At 30.5% G+C, this 16,689-nt stretch overlaps 1 protein-coding gene across 1 annotated transcript in view; it reads right to left on the bottom strand.

Moving 5' to 3' along the window:
• The window catches only part of LOC142224023 (eukaryotic peptide chain release factor subunit 1), a 38,565-nt gene extending 25,243 nt beyond the window's left edge, over positions 1-13,322 (bottom strand). The window contains exon 1 of the mRNA XM_075293835.1: positions 12,888-13,322. Coding sequence (XP_075149950.1) covers positions 12,888-12,973 — 86 coding nt within the window. The 5' untranslated portion in view covers positions 12,974-13,322. The remainder of the gene's footprint in view (positions 1-12,887) is intronic.
• Between the last annotated feature and the right edge of the window lie 3,367 nt (positions 13,323-16,689).

Here is a 16,689-nt window from a genome sequence, read left to right as displayed (position 1 = left end):
GGCTATTCCGGCCGAAATGCTCGAAAAAGTTGCCCAAAATTGGACTTTCCGAATGGACCACCTAAGACGCAGCCGCGGTCAACATTTAAATGAAATTATCTTCAAAAAGTAAATGTCATGGACCAATCTAACGTTTCAAATAAAGAACCGATGAGATTTTGCAAATTTTATGCGTTTTTTTTTAAAAAAAAGTTATCAAGCTCTTAACAAATCACCCTTTATAATATATTTGTTAGTGACACTCCAGGGCCTCCTTCTGGAGGATTACTACTTATGTATGCTGATGACGTTTTAATCGTCTACTCTGGCCCCAATGCTAGATTAGCTGAATCACGATTAAATAATTATCTATCATCTCTAAGCACATATTTTAAAATGTGGGGAATGAAGTTAAATGTGAGCAAATGTATTGTAACCAAATTTACAGGCAAACATGGCCAGGTTTACCCCAATTTAGAGCGATATGTCCCTAATCTAATAGTAGAAGGCAATGCAATTCCGGTATCAGATGAACTGAAATATTTAGGAGTAATTTTTGATAGGAGGCTAACATTCCAGCGATATGTGGACTACATTTTGAAAAAATCAAAAAAATTCATACCATGGATATAGTAAGGTGCTAAGACTTCGAGATGGTTTGCCAATGAGGGCAAAACTTCTTATTTATAAGCAAATTATAAGACCCATAATGGCCTATGCCTTTCCAGTCTTGTTTTCGATATCATCGAACCAGATGGAAAGGCTTAGGCTATGGGAAAGAAGAATTTTGGCAACTTGTTTAGGCATACGTGGCAGAATAGGTGACGATGGTATTTATAGATATCCCCCTAATGCTCTACTATATGAACGCGCTAATTGTGCAAGAATTGACGTTTACATGGTTAAAAATGCATTGAAATTTTTACAAAACAGCCGAAGCCACACGAACAGAATAATACGCGACGTATTTGGTCATAATGACAATTTAAGGAACTTAAATGCCCAAAATTATCTGGCACCTATTGATTTAATTTATCTTGATGAAGGTGGACTACTTTTTATGGATAATAAACTACTTTTCTATCATCACAGGAAGGGTACATTAAATATAATTAACACTGTATACAATACGATACAATAGATTAACAAGCTGTAACAGTCAATAATTTGTAAATAGTAGGTTAAGTTTTTAGTTTGTAAGTCTTTAGTATTTAAGTTTCTTTACCTCTCTATAGATTTGCCTGTTTTTATATAGTTCTTTTTTGGGGCAATTTTTGAATAGAATTTTGATAAATGATATATGATTTGATTGCTGCATCGGCAATATTTACATATAATTATGTACACTTAATTACTTTAAGTATTTTAATTTATTGTTATGATTTTAGAGTAAGCCACCTCTATATGTATGTAATTTAATGTAATATGAACTTTTAAAAAATGGAAATAAATAAATCTGCTAAATCCGAACCCCCCGATCCAGACTTCCTGGCTGTCGACAAATGTTCCCCAAACACTTTAATTACATTTGTAACGGTTGATTTGGCAACTTTTAGCGATTTTGTCAGCTTTGCGTGCGAGTAGCTCGGATTTTCGCGATGCGCGAGCAAAATTTTGATACGCTGCTTTTCTTGCTTGAACGGCATTTTGACAACTGAAGAGTGAATTCCAAAATCAAAATAGGAGCAACATTCTACACACACCTTCAAAATGAGGGGTGTTCAGGTTTTTTAAATGCAAAATTGAAAGAAATACGTCAAGTTTATATTGACCAAATTTTGACCGTATCACCCTTTAATACAATTTTGACAACGTTTTCTCTAGAAATAGAATTTTGACACAATTTTCTCCAGAAATAGAATTTTGACAAAATTTTCTATAGGAATAACATTTTGAGATAGTTTTCTATAGAAATAAAATTTTGAAAAAAAAAATTCTTTAGAAATAGAATTCTCTCGATAAAATTTCCTTTGGGAATATATAGGAATAAAATTATGACAAAATTTTCTCTAGGTAAAATTTTGACAAAATTTGCTTTGGGAATATATAGAAATATAATTTTGAGACAATTTTCTATACACGGATGAAAAAGACTGTTTTTCATATGTTTGGCTATAAACATTATATGTTTGGAACACAAATTTTTAAACACAATATTTTTGAGTGCAAGCATATAATGTTCATAAACTAGCATAACATGTTTGGGACATATATGTTAATATGTTAGAACATATTATGTTTGGGACATAAAATGTTTGTAAATATAATATGCTTGGATGCAAACATATATTAATTTAGAAATAGCCTATAAACATATATGTGTTTAGTAGCTTGGAGCGCTATTTAACAGGGAGCGATATTGAATTAAGTTGGTGGTTGTTGCTTGTTATTACAAAATTAACATTTTATTTTCCCTTGGGCAATTGATCAGCTACTTCTTTGATCCTTACAAACTATGTGGTCCGCTGTTCGAATCCCCGTCCGGCAAAAGGTAAAATTAAAATAAAAAAATCATAAAATTGAATAATTTCTTCTACAATGTTCGTATTACAGAAAAAGGTGCTAAGACTAAAAAATCTCGTGGAAGTGAGAAAGATGTGAGGGAATATACAATTAGGCAGAAACAAAATTTTGAGCATTCAGGTCGAAAACCTATGTTGTTAGCACCTATATTACCTGTTTATTTTCATAATTCATTATGATTGTAAATATATAAATAAATAAATAAAATTTTGAGCACAATATTGTTTGGGAGAATTTTTTTAAGCATGTAATATTTTTGGGTGCAAAATGCTTTCATATTATCTGTTCACATAATAACATATTGTTTTTTGGAAGACAACATTATTGAATTTGGATGCAAAAATACAAAATGTTTGGAACTTAGACTACCCAAACATATATTGTTTAGACCAATATGCTTTCAAACATATTATATATTGGAAGAGATCAAACATATAAATGTTTGGGCAATACCCAAAAATGTATATGCTTGAAGCAAAATATGTTTGGGAGTATATGTTACAGAAGCTATTTTTTGTGAGGGTGTAGGAATAACATTTTGAGAACATTTTCTCTAGAAATAGAATTTTGACAACAGGAATAAAATTTTGTCAATATTTTCCCTAGGTACAATTTTGATGTATTGAAATAGAATTTTGAACAAAATTGTATAGGAATAAAATGTTAACAACATTTTCTATAGGAATAAAATTTTGACAGCATTTTCTATATGCATAAAATTTTGAGAATTTTGACAAATTTTTCTCTAGAAATAGAAATTGATAACGTAAAATTTTGACGATATTTTCTCTAGGAATAAAATTTTGACAAAATTTTCAATACACCCAAAGAAATTTGTTAGTAGGGACAGCAGAAAAGTCTGCTAAAACAGCAGAAAGTCTGCTGAAAAAGGGACAGCAGTCACTGTTTGCTGAAATAGCAAACATTTCCTGCTATTTTTAAGCTCGATAACACTAAAACATGTTTTATTTTGGCTAAAACAAATAAAAATTTCAACTTAGGAGCTATCCTAGCATAATTAAAACAATATTTTATGAATATCTATAGTATTTGACCAAAAATCTGAATATTTATCGAATTGAGACATAAAAGCAAACAAAATGTTTGCTGATCGTATTTAGGAACTTGTAAATATATTACAGTGCAAAATATACCAAAAACTACTTTTGGTTCTTAAATATGCTTTGGGGGGAAATTTATAACCTAAAAATTTTATAATTTGTTGTTCATTTGGCCCTGAAGTATAAAAAATATAACAGCAGACATCGACTGTTGTTTTTAGCAGACTTTTCTATAGTGTAGGAATAAAATTTTGACAAAATTTTCTATAGGAATAACATTTTGAGAACATTTTCTCTAGAAATAGAATTTTGACAACATTTTCTATAGGAATAAAATTGTGTCAATATGTTCTCTAGGTACAATTTTGACAAAATTTTGCTTTGGGAATAAAATTTTGTCAAAATATTCTCTGGTTATAAAATTTTGATAAAACTTTCTCTAGGAATAAAATTTTGACAAACTTTTCTATAGGAGTAAAATTTTGACAAAGTTTTCTCTAGGAATAAAAATTTGACAAAATGTTCTCTAGGAATAAAATTTTGACAACATTTTCTATAGTAATAGAATTTTGACAACGTTTTCTCTAAAAATAGAATTTTGACAAAAATTTTCTCTAGAAGTAGAACTTTGACAAAATTTTCTATACACCCAGAAAAAAGTGCCTTCGAAACTAAAGGAAAAAATTTTCATCAATATAGTTTATCCATTTTATTTCCATTAAGGTAAATTTTTGTGAAAAATAATAAAATTTACTCGTTTCAGTAAAAAAATCCTAAACTGTAAGCAGTTACACTGTTAGAAAAATATGTTTTTCATATGTTCCGATATAAACAAAATGTGTTTCGGGCACAATTTTGAAACACAATATATTTAAGTGCAAAATATAATGTTCCTAAACTAACACTAAATGTTTGGGACATCTATGTTAATATGTTAGAATATATTATGTTTGGGGCATGAATGCTTCATAAAAATCATATGTGTGAATGCAAACATATACACCCAGAAAAAAGTGACCCCTTCTTTAAGTTAAAATGAACTTATTGTGAAGAAAGTTGAACTTCGTATAGCGCCAAAGACATTTTTATTTGTTTGAACGATGTGATTTTCGTAGAAATTAGGAATAATGCATTCCATATATTAGTTAACATTTTCCTATATTTATATACCACTATACTACAGAATGAAAAAATTTAACTAATTTGAATTCATATATGGAATGATTTTATTGACATTTTTTCATTCATTTCGACAAATCTTACACATTTGTGGTAAAACTTTTACTTCATAATTAGAACTGCTTACCTTCGTTTTTAAATACAATTTTATTTATTTCTATAAGCAATTTTATCTTCATTAAAAGACATGTTTTATTAATATATTGAATATATTTATTAAGAATCAACAGCATCGAATCTCTTTGAAATATTAGTTTATTATTCCACTATTTCCAATTTCCGTGTGATATTATCAACTGTAAAACGCACTTTTTCTTCTTCTTGTACTTTTCACTTTTAATAAGTTGCTGCCTAACGATTTTGTCCTCCTTTTACAATTTCAATACCTACAAATATAAAAAATCATAAAACATTTTTGTTGCAAAACGTTAGCGTCACTGAATATTACCTGATAATTGAAGATTCCAAAATGAAGACAAATGAAAGGGTTGTTATTCTGCTGGTGTTTTCTTTCTTTATATACTATCACGAACATTGATAGATTTATTTAAAAAAACGAAAATTTTTCTCACTAATTTAAAATAACAAATATTTTATATATTTTATTTGTTATTTATTATATTATTTTACCATATTATTTTTTAACAATCTCTCCGTATACCAAAACAACGCGATTCCAACTAAAAAAACAACCGACGCGCAAATATATCGATTACACCCACGCGCAAACACATCGATTACGATGACAGGTATCGATTACAGGTAGACAATAGAAATTTAGGAAAATTTCCTATATTCTAACAAGTGTGTTTCCTTAAGTTTTGAAAGGATTGCATATTTCTTAGTACGAATGAACTAAAATATTTTTCTATGCCAAGTGTTGTTCGTATGTATGAAAAACTTTCTATTATAAAGGAAGTCGCAATTATCATTTTATAAGAAATTTTACTAATTTTGAGGAAACTTGGTTTTAGTTCGGTTTTTGTTTATTTTTACGAATGCTTTGTTATCGGTGAATAAAATTTTCTTTTTCAGTAGTAAATTCTTATACCCAGCGAAGAAAATAGTATGAGTAAAATTCCATGCCTTATTATAGTTAATGAACTATTCCTAACTGCTTACAGTTTAGGATTTTTTTACTGAAACGAGTAAATTTTATTATTTTTCACAAAAATTTACCTTAATGGAAATAAAATGGATAAACTATATTGATGAAAATTTTTTCCTTTAGTTTCGAAGGCACTTTTTTCTGGGTGTATATATTTACAAATTTCGACTAAACATACATATGTTGTGATATTTTATTCAAAGCGACAGAGAGAGTATAGAGAAAGAAATAGAGATGGAAACCGGGAGAGTTGACGACACAGCGAATGAATCAAAAGACAACAATTTCTGTGAAACCGCTTGTATGTTGTTTCGGAAAACTGTTTTATGATCAGGCCAAAAATTTTATATGCTTAGGTCTAAATATTATTTAATTTGAATAAAGAGAATAGACATTCGGAACCAAGAGAATAGACATTTGAAAAACAAACAGCATATGTTTTCGCCTTGAGAGCAGCATTTTATGTATGTGTGGACATGTGTTTTGTTTATCACTTTGGCATTATGGGCATAATTTTTCGTTAAAAGAAATCAGGGGTCTTTATAAAAATAACGAAAGGGCACTATAGTCTTTTTAGAGTTGGGACAGTAAAATGAAATAAGGAGGAAATAGTGAAAAATTACACAGTATTACACTCAAAAAAAAGTGAACTCTCTATTTCACTAAAGCCAATTTAACTTTATATTAGTTCATAGAATCATTATGTTTGGAAAAAGTTTACTTTACTCAAATAATTTTTTGCGTACGTTAGTTAAATGAACTAAAACACAGGAAAAAATTATACAAAAATAAAGCATAAAGGTTTCCTAATTTCGTATTTCTCACAAAATAGTTCATTATTTCTTTAAATTTGTAAATTTTACCACAAATGTGTCCATCATGAACTTCGTATGGCACTAAAGACATTCTTGCAATTTTGAACTCCAAGATTTCTCTTAAAACTACAAAATTTTCTTAAACAAGTGCAAAAACTTAGTTATGTCTAATAAATTTTCTTGAATTTGTCGAAAAATATTTACTTATTTTTACCATATCGGAGTGATGCCAGCGCTTGTAATACTGTTTAGTTAAAATTTTCTAAAAAAATTCAAAATTTTCTAAAATTAATCGAAAGTTATCTTTCCTGGTGGGTTCACTGTTTTTTCAGTGTATGTATAAAAACAAAGTTTATTTCCTCCTTATTAATAAGTAGTCCACGAAGAGTTGACGGACACCTTCAAATATAAAAGCGGGCATTAAGTTCGAGTTTTGCAGCTAAAACAATTTAAAAAGTTTATTTTCTTTAAAATGAATTATTAAAGAAAAATAAAAGGCATTTTAGAGCAATGGTGTTAAATGCTAGTAAAAAACTGTTCACGCCTAAATAAATTTATGTTTATATTATAAAATTATTTATGTATGTTAATACTCGACTCCACATTCTTCTTTTGTTAGAGTTTTTGAATTCCTTCCAACAGTTTTTGTTACAAAATTGTTATTTTTGCAATAAAAAAGTAATATTTTATCCAAAAATCAGTCAATTTCGTTTATATCAAGCACTGTTACTGACTATAAATCTTTAATAACCTCATTTCGAAGTTTCATTATAAAAATTGAATATAGTATAAATATAAATGTGTAAAAAAAACAAAAAAAAGTGTTCGGTCGGAGTAGGGATTGAACCCACGACCCTTTGCATGCAAGGCAGACATGCTAACCACTGCTCCACGTGGCAAACAAATGTATGTTTCTGTTAAATAATGTTATGTTTGCATGGGCTCGTGGGCGCTGCAAACTATGCTATATAAATGTAACTTATAACGATAATTATCTACACCCAGAAAAAAGTGCCTTCGAAACTAAAGGAAAAAATTTTCATCAATATAGTTTATCCATTTTATTTCCATTAAGGTAAATTTTTGTGAAAAATAATAAAATTTACTCATTTCAGTAAAAAAATCCTAAACTGTAAGCAGTTAGGATTAGTTCATTAACTAGAATAAGGCATGGAATTTTACTCATACTATTTTCTTCGCTGGGTATAAGAATTTACTACTGAAAAAGAAAATTTTATTCACCGATAACAAAGCATTCGTAAAAATAAACAAAAACCGAACTAAAACCAAGTTTCCTCAAAATTAGTAAAATTTCTTATAAAATGATAATTGCGACTTCCTTTATAATAGAAAGTTTTTCATACATACGAACAACACTTGGCATAGAAAAATATTTTAGTTCATTCGTACTAAGAAGTATGCAATCCTTTCAAAACTTAAGGAAAAACACTTGTTAGAATATAGGAAATTTTCCTACATTTCTATTGTCTACCTGTAATCGATACCTGTCATCGTAATCGATGTGTTTGCGCGTGGGTGTAATCGATATATTTGCGCGTCGGTTGTTTTTTTAGTTGGAATCGCGTTGTTTTGGTATACGGAGAGATTGTTAAAAAATAATATGGTAAAATAATGTAATAAATAACAAATAAAATATATAAAATATTTGTTATTTTAAATTAGTGAGAAAAATTTTCGTTTTTTTAAATAAATCTATCTCGTGATAGTGTATAAAGAAAGAAAACACCAGCAGAATAACAACCCTTTCATTTGTCTTCATTTTGGAATCTTCAATTATCAGGTAATATTCAGTGACGCTAACCTTTTGCAACAAAAATGTTTTATGATTTTTTATATTTGTAGGTATTGAAATTGTAAAAGGAGGAAAAAATCGTTAGGCAGCAACTTATTAAAAGTGAAAAGTACAAGAAGAAGAAAAAGTGCGTTTTACAGTTGATAATATCACACGGAAATTGGAAATAGTGGAATAATAAACTAATATTTCAAAGAGATTCGATTCTGTTGATTCTTAATAAATATATTCAATATATTAATAAAACATGTATTTTATTGAAGATAAAATTGCTTATAGAAATAAATAAATTTGTATTTAAAAACGAAGGTAAGCAGTTCTAATTATGAAGTAAAAGTTTTACCACAAATGTGTAAGATTTGTCGAAATGAATGAAAAAATTTCAATAAAATCATTCCATATATGAATTCAAATTAGTTAAATTTTTTCATTCTGTAGTATAGTGGTATATAAATATAGGAAAATGTTAACTAATATATGGAATGCATTATTCCTAATTTCTACGAAAATCACATTGTTCAAACAAATAAAAATGTCTTTGGCGCTATACGAAGTTCAACTTTCTTCACAATGAGTTCATTTTAACTTAAAGAAGGGGTCACTTTTTTCTGGGTGTTTATTTATTTATTTATGTTTATGCTCCACTCCACGTTCTTCTTTCGTTAGAGTTTTTGAATTCCTTCCAAAATTTCAAACTTTTATATAAAACAGTTTTTTATTATAAAATTGTTATTTATGCAATAAAAAATAATATTTTATCCAAAAGATCAGTCCATTTCGTTTATATCAAGCACTGTTTCTGACTGTAAATCTTTAATAATCCACATCTCGAAGTTTCATTATAAAAATTTAATATAGTATAAATATAAATGTGTAAATTAAAAAAAATTGGTTCGGTCGGAGCAGGGATTGAACCCACAACCCTTTGCATGCAAGTCAGACATGCTAACCACTGCTTCAAGTGGCCAACAAATGTATGTTTCTTTTAAATAATGTTATGTTTGCATGGTCTCGTGGGCGCTGCAAACTATGCTATATAAATGTAACTTATAACGATAATTGTCTACTGGTGACTGTTACAGCTTACAAATTGCATGGTTCCCGGTTCGATTCTCCGTCAAAGCGAAAGGTAAAATTTTAAAAAATTATAAAATTGAATAATTTCTTCAACATTATTTGTATTACAGAAACAGGTGCCAAGAACCAAAAAAATGCATGGAAGTGAAAATTATCTGAGGGAATGACCACAATCTTCTTTGGGAGAAAAGTCTTCCAAGCATATAATATTTTTGGGCTCAAAACGCTTCCAAACATATAATAAGTTCACATAAAACAAACATATTAATGTTTCGGTAGTATCCAATAATATACATATGTGCTTCCTGCAAAATATGTTTGGAACATATGTTAGAGAAGCGATTTTTTTTGAGGGTGTAGAAAAAAAAATTTGACAAGGTTTTCTATAGGATGAAAATTTTGACAAAATTTTCTCTAGGAATAAAATTTTGTCAAAATTTTCTCTCGGAATAAAATGATGATACAATTTCCTTTATCTATAAAAATGTTGACTAAATTATCTATAGTCAACATTAAGTCAACATTCAATATGTTGTTTGCTAGTCCATGAAGTACAAAACTATAACAGCAGGTACCGATTGCTGTTTTTTGTAGACTTTCTTTTATGAGTGTACGAAAAATCAAAACCATCAAATAACAAGTAAGTAAAGTAGAAAGTCGGGCGGGGCCGACTATATCACCTAAACCACCATTACAGAATTAGTAATCATAAGCATTTGTGGGGTAACATATAGGTCTGGGAGATAAACCGCAGTTGCATATTTATGAAAATTAAGGGGTACATGTCTATGGGTGCTTTGTGTCAATCTGACTATATCTCATAGTCAGCGTTGCCAGGGAAAATGTTCGGTTTACCCTACAAGGTCAAAAAAAGTTTCCTACTTTCCCAAACAATTTTCCCTACTATATTTTTCGTTAAATTTAAAAAATTTTACAAAACAAAAATGGTTCTAAATACTTTATTATCTTAAAACATGAATATGCAACGTATACAACTTAGAATATAAATTTGTATAGTTGGTAGAATTCTACCCAAATTAGTAATCTTTTTTGTTAGATCTCTATAAAAATAAAATTTTGGAAAAAGTTTCTATAAACAAATTTTTGTGAGAAATTTTTCTATAGAAATAACATTTTGACAATAAATTCTATAGAAATAAAATTTTGAGAAAAACTTCCACAGAAATAAAATTTTGAGAAATTTTTTATAGAAACAATATTTTGAAAAAAATTTCTATAGAAATACAATTTTGACAAAATGTTCTATAGAAATAAAATGTTGACAAATTTTTCTACAGGAATAAAGTTTACCACACATTGTTAAAGATCAAGCCTTGCCGGCTTCTAATTTCCTCCTCTAGAGCCACCAAAATGTAAAAATTATTACAAATTGAAATGTCCCTACATTGTGGTCCAACGTGCGTACAAGACGCTAAATATTAGAAAAACCCTATATATAGGGAATTTCCCCTACTTCTAGCAACACTGGCTGTAGTTGATATTGCACCTACGGAGTTAGTATGCCACCAATATTGAGCCCATTATTAAAAAAAGAGAAAATCGTTCAATTAGTGTGGGAAATAAATCCAAATTTGTAAAAATCGAGTAATATTCTTATGTAAGTGCTACAAGTACGTATAAGTACGATCGGCTAGTACATCAAAATTTGAAATTTGAGTAACATTGGATAATAAATAAGACTTCTATGGCCAAATTTGGGAAAATCGAGCGATGTATATATATGGAAGCTATATCTAAATCTGAACCAATTTGCATAATATTTTGCGGGTTTAATACCACAAAAGGTTACCTTGTGCAAGATTTGAGTAAGGTCAGTTAAGAAATGAGGCCTGTATGGTCAAACATAAGGTTATTAGGGGCGAATTTTTCAAAATCGGGTGATACATATATGGGAGCTATATCTACATCTGAACCGATTTCGATGAAATTTTGCACATATAGTTAGTACTATAGAGGACTGGATCTAGCCAACTTTGAGTAAGATCGGTTAATAAATAAGGGTTCTATGGCCAAATTTGGGAAAATCGGGCGATGCATATATATGGGAGCTATATCTAAATCTGAACCGATTTCGATGATTTTTTGCACATATAGTTAGTGCTATAGAAGATTATATTTAGCCAACTTTGATCGGTAAGATCGGTTGATAAATAAAGGTTTTGTGGCCAAATTTGGGAAAATCGGGCGATACATATATATGAGAGCTATATCTAAATCTGAACCGATTTGGATGAAATTTTGCAGACTTGAAGGGCGATGGAAAAGATTACCTTTTGCCAAATTTGGTGACGATCCGTTTGAAAAAACGCGCAACGTGACCCCATTTGTCGAAATCGGGCGATACATATATATGGGAGCTATATCTAAATTTGATCCGATTTCTTCCAAATTTAATAGCGTTCGTCCTCGTGCCCAAAAAACTCCCTGTACCAAATTTCATCAAAATCGGTTAATAATTGCGACCGGAATCCTGTGAACAACAAATACATGGACAGACGGACGGGCGGACGGACACCAAGCGCTAGATCGACTCAGGAGGTGATTCTGAGTCGATCGGTATATATTTTATGGGGTCTAAAATCAATATTTCTGGTAGGCACATTTTTTGGCCGATCAAACTTATTATACCCTGACCACTATGTGGTTTAGGGTATAAAAATGGGAAGGACATTTTCTAAATATTTTACTCAATTTAAAAATTCGTAATACTTTGAAGCATTCCCGCTTTCGTATTTTTACAAAGGAATTGGCATAAATTTGAATTGTCCTTTTAGCAGACAATCACTGCATTCCCATTTCAGCATAATGTTTTTTTGCTGTTACTACAAACATAATACTTTGCGTATAATGCGTAATATATTTCTGCCACCATTAGTCTTGCAACAACGTCTCAATGGGTAACATCTATAATTGTACGACTTACTCTACCCAATTTCTATGGTTATTAAATTCCCTCACAAAAAAATTAGGGTCTAGGGGTCATAGTTGTTTATTCATAAAAGCTACCAAATTTTCGAAATTACTCAAATAGGCCATTATAATTACTAGCATACCATGGATTCCAATGAAATCACCAAATTGTAAATGAAATGCATACCGCCCCCTTAGCTTCTATAACCTCTTTTTCTTGTCTTTCCCAAATAAATGATGAGAATGCTTATAAACCTATAACAACATATGGCTATTATTTTAGACCTGTTTTTCATACTTTGGTGCATGGAAATTGGCACATTTAGGTTTTGGGGAGGAGCCTCTGGATGGGGCGAGAACCCCCCTTGCATACTAATATGAATTTACTTCAATCCACTCACCCTCGGGCCATCTCAAGACTTTTAATTAATTTCTTAATTTTCCAGATTTCCACATTACGGTCAGCTGATGTTTCTTCTCCCGACATTATAGGGCTTTGGTTAGTTGGCTAGTTCTGGAGCAGACGATTCCCTCTTAGGTGTTGGCAACAGCAATACAAAGAAAATTTTGTTTGCTGATTAATATTCGCTTCGCTTTTTTTTATTCTCTGCTCTGAACAAAGGCTTCCTTGGGAGTTCTGACAACACAAAAGCCCTTGGATTCAGATGGCCACCACTAAATGCTTTTCTTAATTCACATATATAGTTTAAATGTAGACATATAGAATTGTTGATTTGAAAATGAATTTTCTTTTAATATTTCTATATAACAATAAAATGTCCACACGTGTGGATTTTTTCTAATCGAACGTCCTTCTTTCTTACTGTAATTTTGAAATGGAAAACAAATTGTATGCAAAGAGAAAAAATTGATTGTGCGCAAGTCTATCTTTGGCTTTTTTTTTCTTCTGGTTACAGAGGAGATAAGGGGATATACTTAATTGTTCGCTCCCAGAGATGGTTATACGAAATCATAGATAAACCACCCTCTATAAGGGGGTGGTTTTGTTATGCATTCGTAATATTTGCCAATATTGGTTGGAGATATGCAAAATCAGAGAATGAAGCCGACCCAGTTTTGTATGGCGGCGAATGAAACAAAATTTCTATCATAGGAGCCGGCAGCTTGACATCTGAACCGATACTCGGCATTGGGGTTTTACCCATATAAAGGTAAGTACTATGTTCGCTTTTCGAGTTGAAGCAGTATGAAGCAGACAAATTAACTCAATTGATGCGCAGTTTCTTGTTCCCCTAGATTTCGGCAAGACTTTACAGGAATATTTTAGTTTTAATTTATAATTTTGATTATTTCAGGAAAAGTAATCGCGAAAACAAAGTGATTTTCAACTCGAAAACCGAACATAGTACCCACCTTAAGGTGGGTATTAAGTTCGAGTTTAGCCGCTAAAAACGTAATTTTTTCACGATTACTTTTCTTTAATAATCCATTTTAAGGAATACAAACTTTGTGAAAATTTGCTTTGGGCTTTTCCCCATCAAGTTATAATAAAATTTGCCACAAATACGTATAATTTCATGCATTTTTCTTACTGATTTAGTTTTCACTTTAGCGATTTTAGCGGCTAAACTCGAACTTAATCCTCACCTATAAACAAAAATAAAAATTAAGGTTATCCCAAAAGTTATGATATTAATTGTACAATTAATCATATAATTAAATTTACAATATTAAGGTAAGTACTATGTTCGCTTTTCGAGTTGAAATTTTCGCGGTTACTCTATTAAAACAGTTCAATATAAAGCAGATAAATTAACTCAATTGATGCGCAGTTTCTTGTTCCTCTAAATTTCGGCAAGACATTATGGGAATATGTTTGTTTTCATTTATAATTTTGATTATTTAAGGAAAAGTAATCGCGAAAATAAAGTGGTTTTCAACTCGAAAACCGAACATAGTACCTACCCTTACACACAAAAAAAAAACATTTGTCTTCATTCACGAAATTTTAAATTAATTAGATCAATTCAATTAATTTTTAATTGAAATGTCTTCAACCACAAAAATGATCAAGTATCAATGAAAAAATTAATTGAAAGTCAATTAAAAATTAATTGATCCAATCAAAAAAATTAATTGATACAACATATTAATTTTTGTTATCGATTTTTGTTTCAATTAAACAATTTTTTGAATCAATTAAAATTTTAATTGAATAGTTTTTAAAACTCTATTAAGACTTTATTTGGAAAAATTTTCGGAATAAAATTTTGACAAAAATTCCTATAGGAATAAAATTTTGACAAAATTTTCTATAGGAATAAAATTTTGACAACATTTTCTAAGAATAAAATTTTTGATGAAATTGAAAATTTGATGAAAAAAAATTGGACAAAATTTTCTATTGCAATAAAATTTTGATAAAATTTTCTCTAGGCATAAAGTGAAATTTTTTTCTGTGTATTGATGCTATGCCACCCAGCAAAAAAAGAGCTTCCAAAAAGTAGTTTGGATCCCCAATCTGTGATCCGGAAGTAGTGCAAACTTGGATCATCTCCAATGAATTTTACATGGGCTTGTCATAGGACAGAAGTACTCCCTTTTTGGATCCTTTGCATTGCTTTAGAAATTGTGCCCTGGAAGTTAATTTGAATCAAGAAATTTAAAAAGCGAAAAAAAAATTTTTTTTCAACCAATTTCCCTTTTTCTTTTATCCATATGTTTTTATTACACTATTATTTTTCTATTATCTAATTTTTACAATTTGAAAAACTTTTTCGCTCCGACCAGGGATTGAACCTGGGTTTGCTGGCACCATAATAGAACGCCTTAGCACACTCAGCCACAAACGCCATTGAACATAAAGCGTCGAAAGGTCAATTCAAATGTCTGTGATATGATCGTAATACGACACCAAGGAATAACATTCTAATTGCTTCTCGAGATGTTCTTTATTAGTAATAAGAAACGAAAAAATAAGAAACGCAGGTTCAAATCTCACCAGCGGCAATTTTTTATCAAATATTTTTCTAAAAGAATTTTTTTTATGCTATGCATCGTTTTTATTTTCGGCATATATTTTCGTATAAATATATTTTTTCCATTAACCCTTATACTACGTTGGGGTCATTTGATGACCCATATCGTACACCCATTCAACACCACATATCTTACTGTTCGAATATAATTAACAATTTCTATCACTCAGTGCATTAATTGGTAACAAATGCTGAATTCATGCTGAGTAGTAAGAACTTTTAATTATAATCCAAAAGTAAGAAATTCGGTGATGAAAAATACGACCTAATACCCAACGTAGTATAAGGGTTAAAAATCAACAAAAAACAAGTATACACGGCCGTAAGTTCGGCCAGGCCGAATCTTATGTACCCTCCACCATGGATTGCGTAGAAACTTCTACGAAAGACTGTGATCCACAAATTTCAACTCACTCGGATGAAATTTGCTCCTCCAAGAGGCTCCAAAACCAAATCTCGGGATCGGTTTATATGGGGGCTATAAATGATTATGGACTGATATGGACCACATTTGGCATGGTTGTTAAATATCATATACTACCACCACTTACCAAATTTCAACCAGATCGGATGAATGTTGCATCTCCAAAAGGCATCGGAGGTCAAATCTGGCGATCGGTTTATATGGGAGCTATATATAATTATGGACTGATAGGAACCAATTCCTGCATGATTGTTGGATACCATATACTAACATCACGTACCAAATTTCAACCGAATGGGAAGAATTTTGCTCTTCATTTTTGGTCAAATCTGGGGATCGGTTTATATGGGGCCTATATATAATTATGGACCGATATCGACCAATTTTTGCATGGGTGTTTGAGGCCTTATATTAACATTACGTACCAAATTTCAACTGAATCAGATGAATTTTGGTCTTCCAAAAGGCTCCGGAGGTCAAATCTGGTGATCGGTTTATATGGGGGCTATATATAATTATGGACCGATATGGACCAATTTTTGCATGGTCATTAGAGACCATATACTAACATCATGTACCGGATCGGATGGAATTTGCCTCTCTTAGAGGGTCCGCAAGCCAAATCGGGGGATCGGTTTATATGGGGGCTATATATAATTATGGACCGATGTAAACCAATTTTGGCATGGTTGTTAGAGACCATATACTAACACCATGTACCAAATTTCAGCCGGATCGGATGAAATTTGTTTCTCTTAGAGGCTCTGCAAGTCAAATCGG

Source organism: Haematobia irritans, chromosome 2 (assembly GCF_050003625.1).
Source record: "Haematobia irritans isolate KBUSLIRL chromosome 2, ASM5000362v1, whole genome shotgun sequence".
NCBI lineage: Eukaryota > Metazoa > Arthropoda > Insecta > Diptera > Muscidae > Haematobia > Haematobia irritans.
This window is presented reverse-complemented; position numbering and strand designations above follow the sequence as displayed.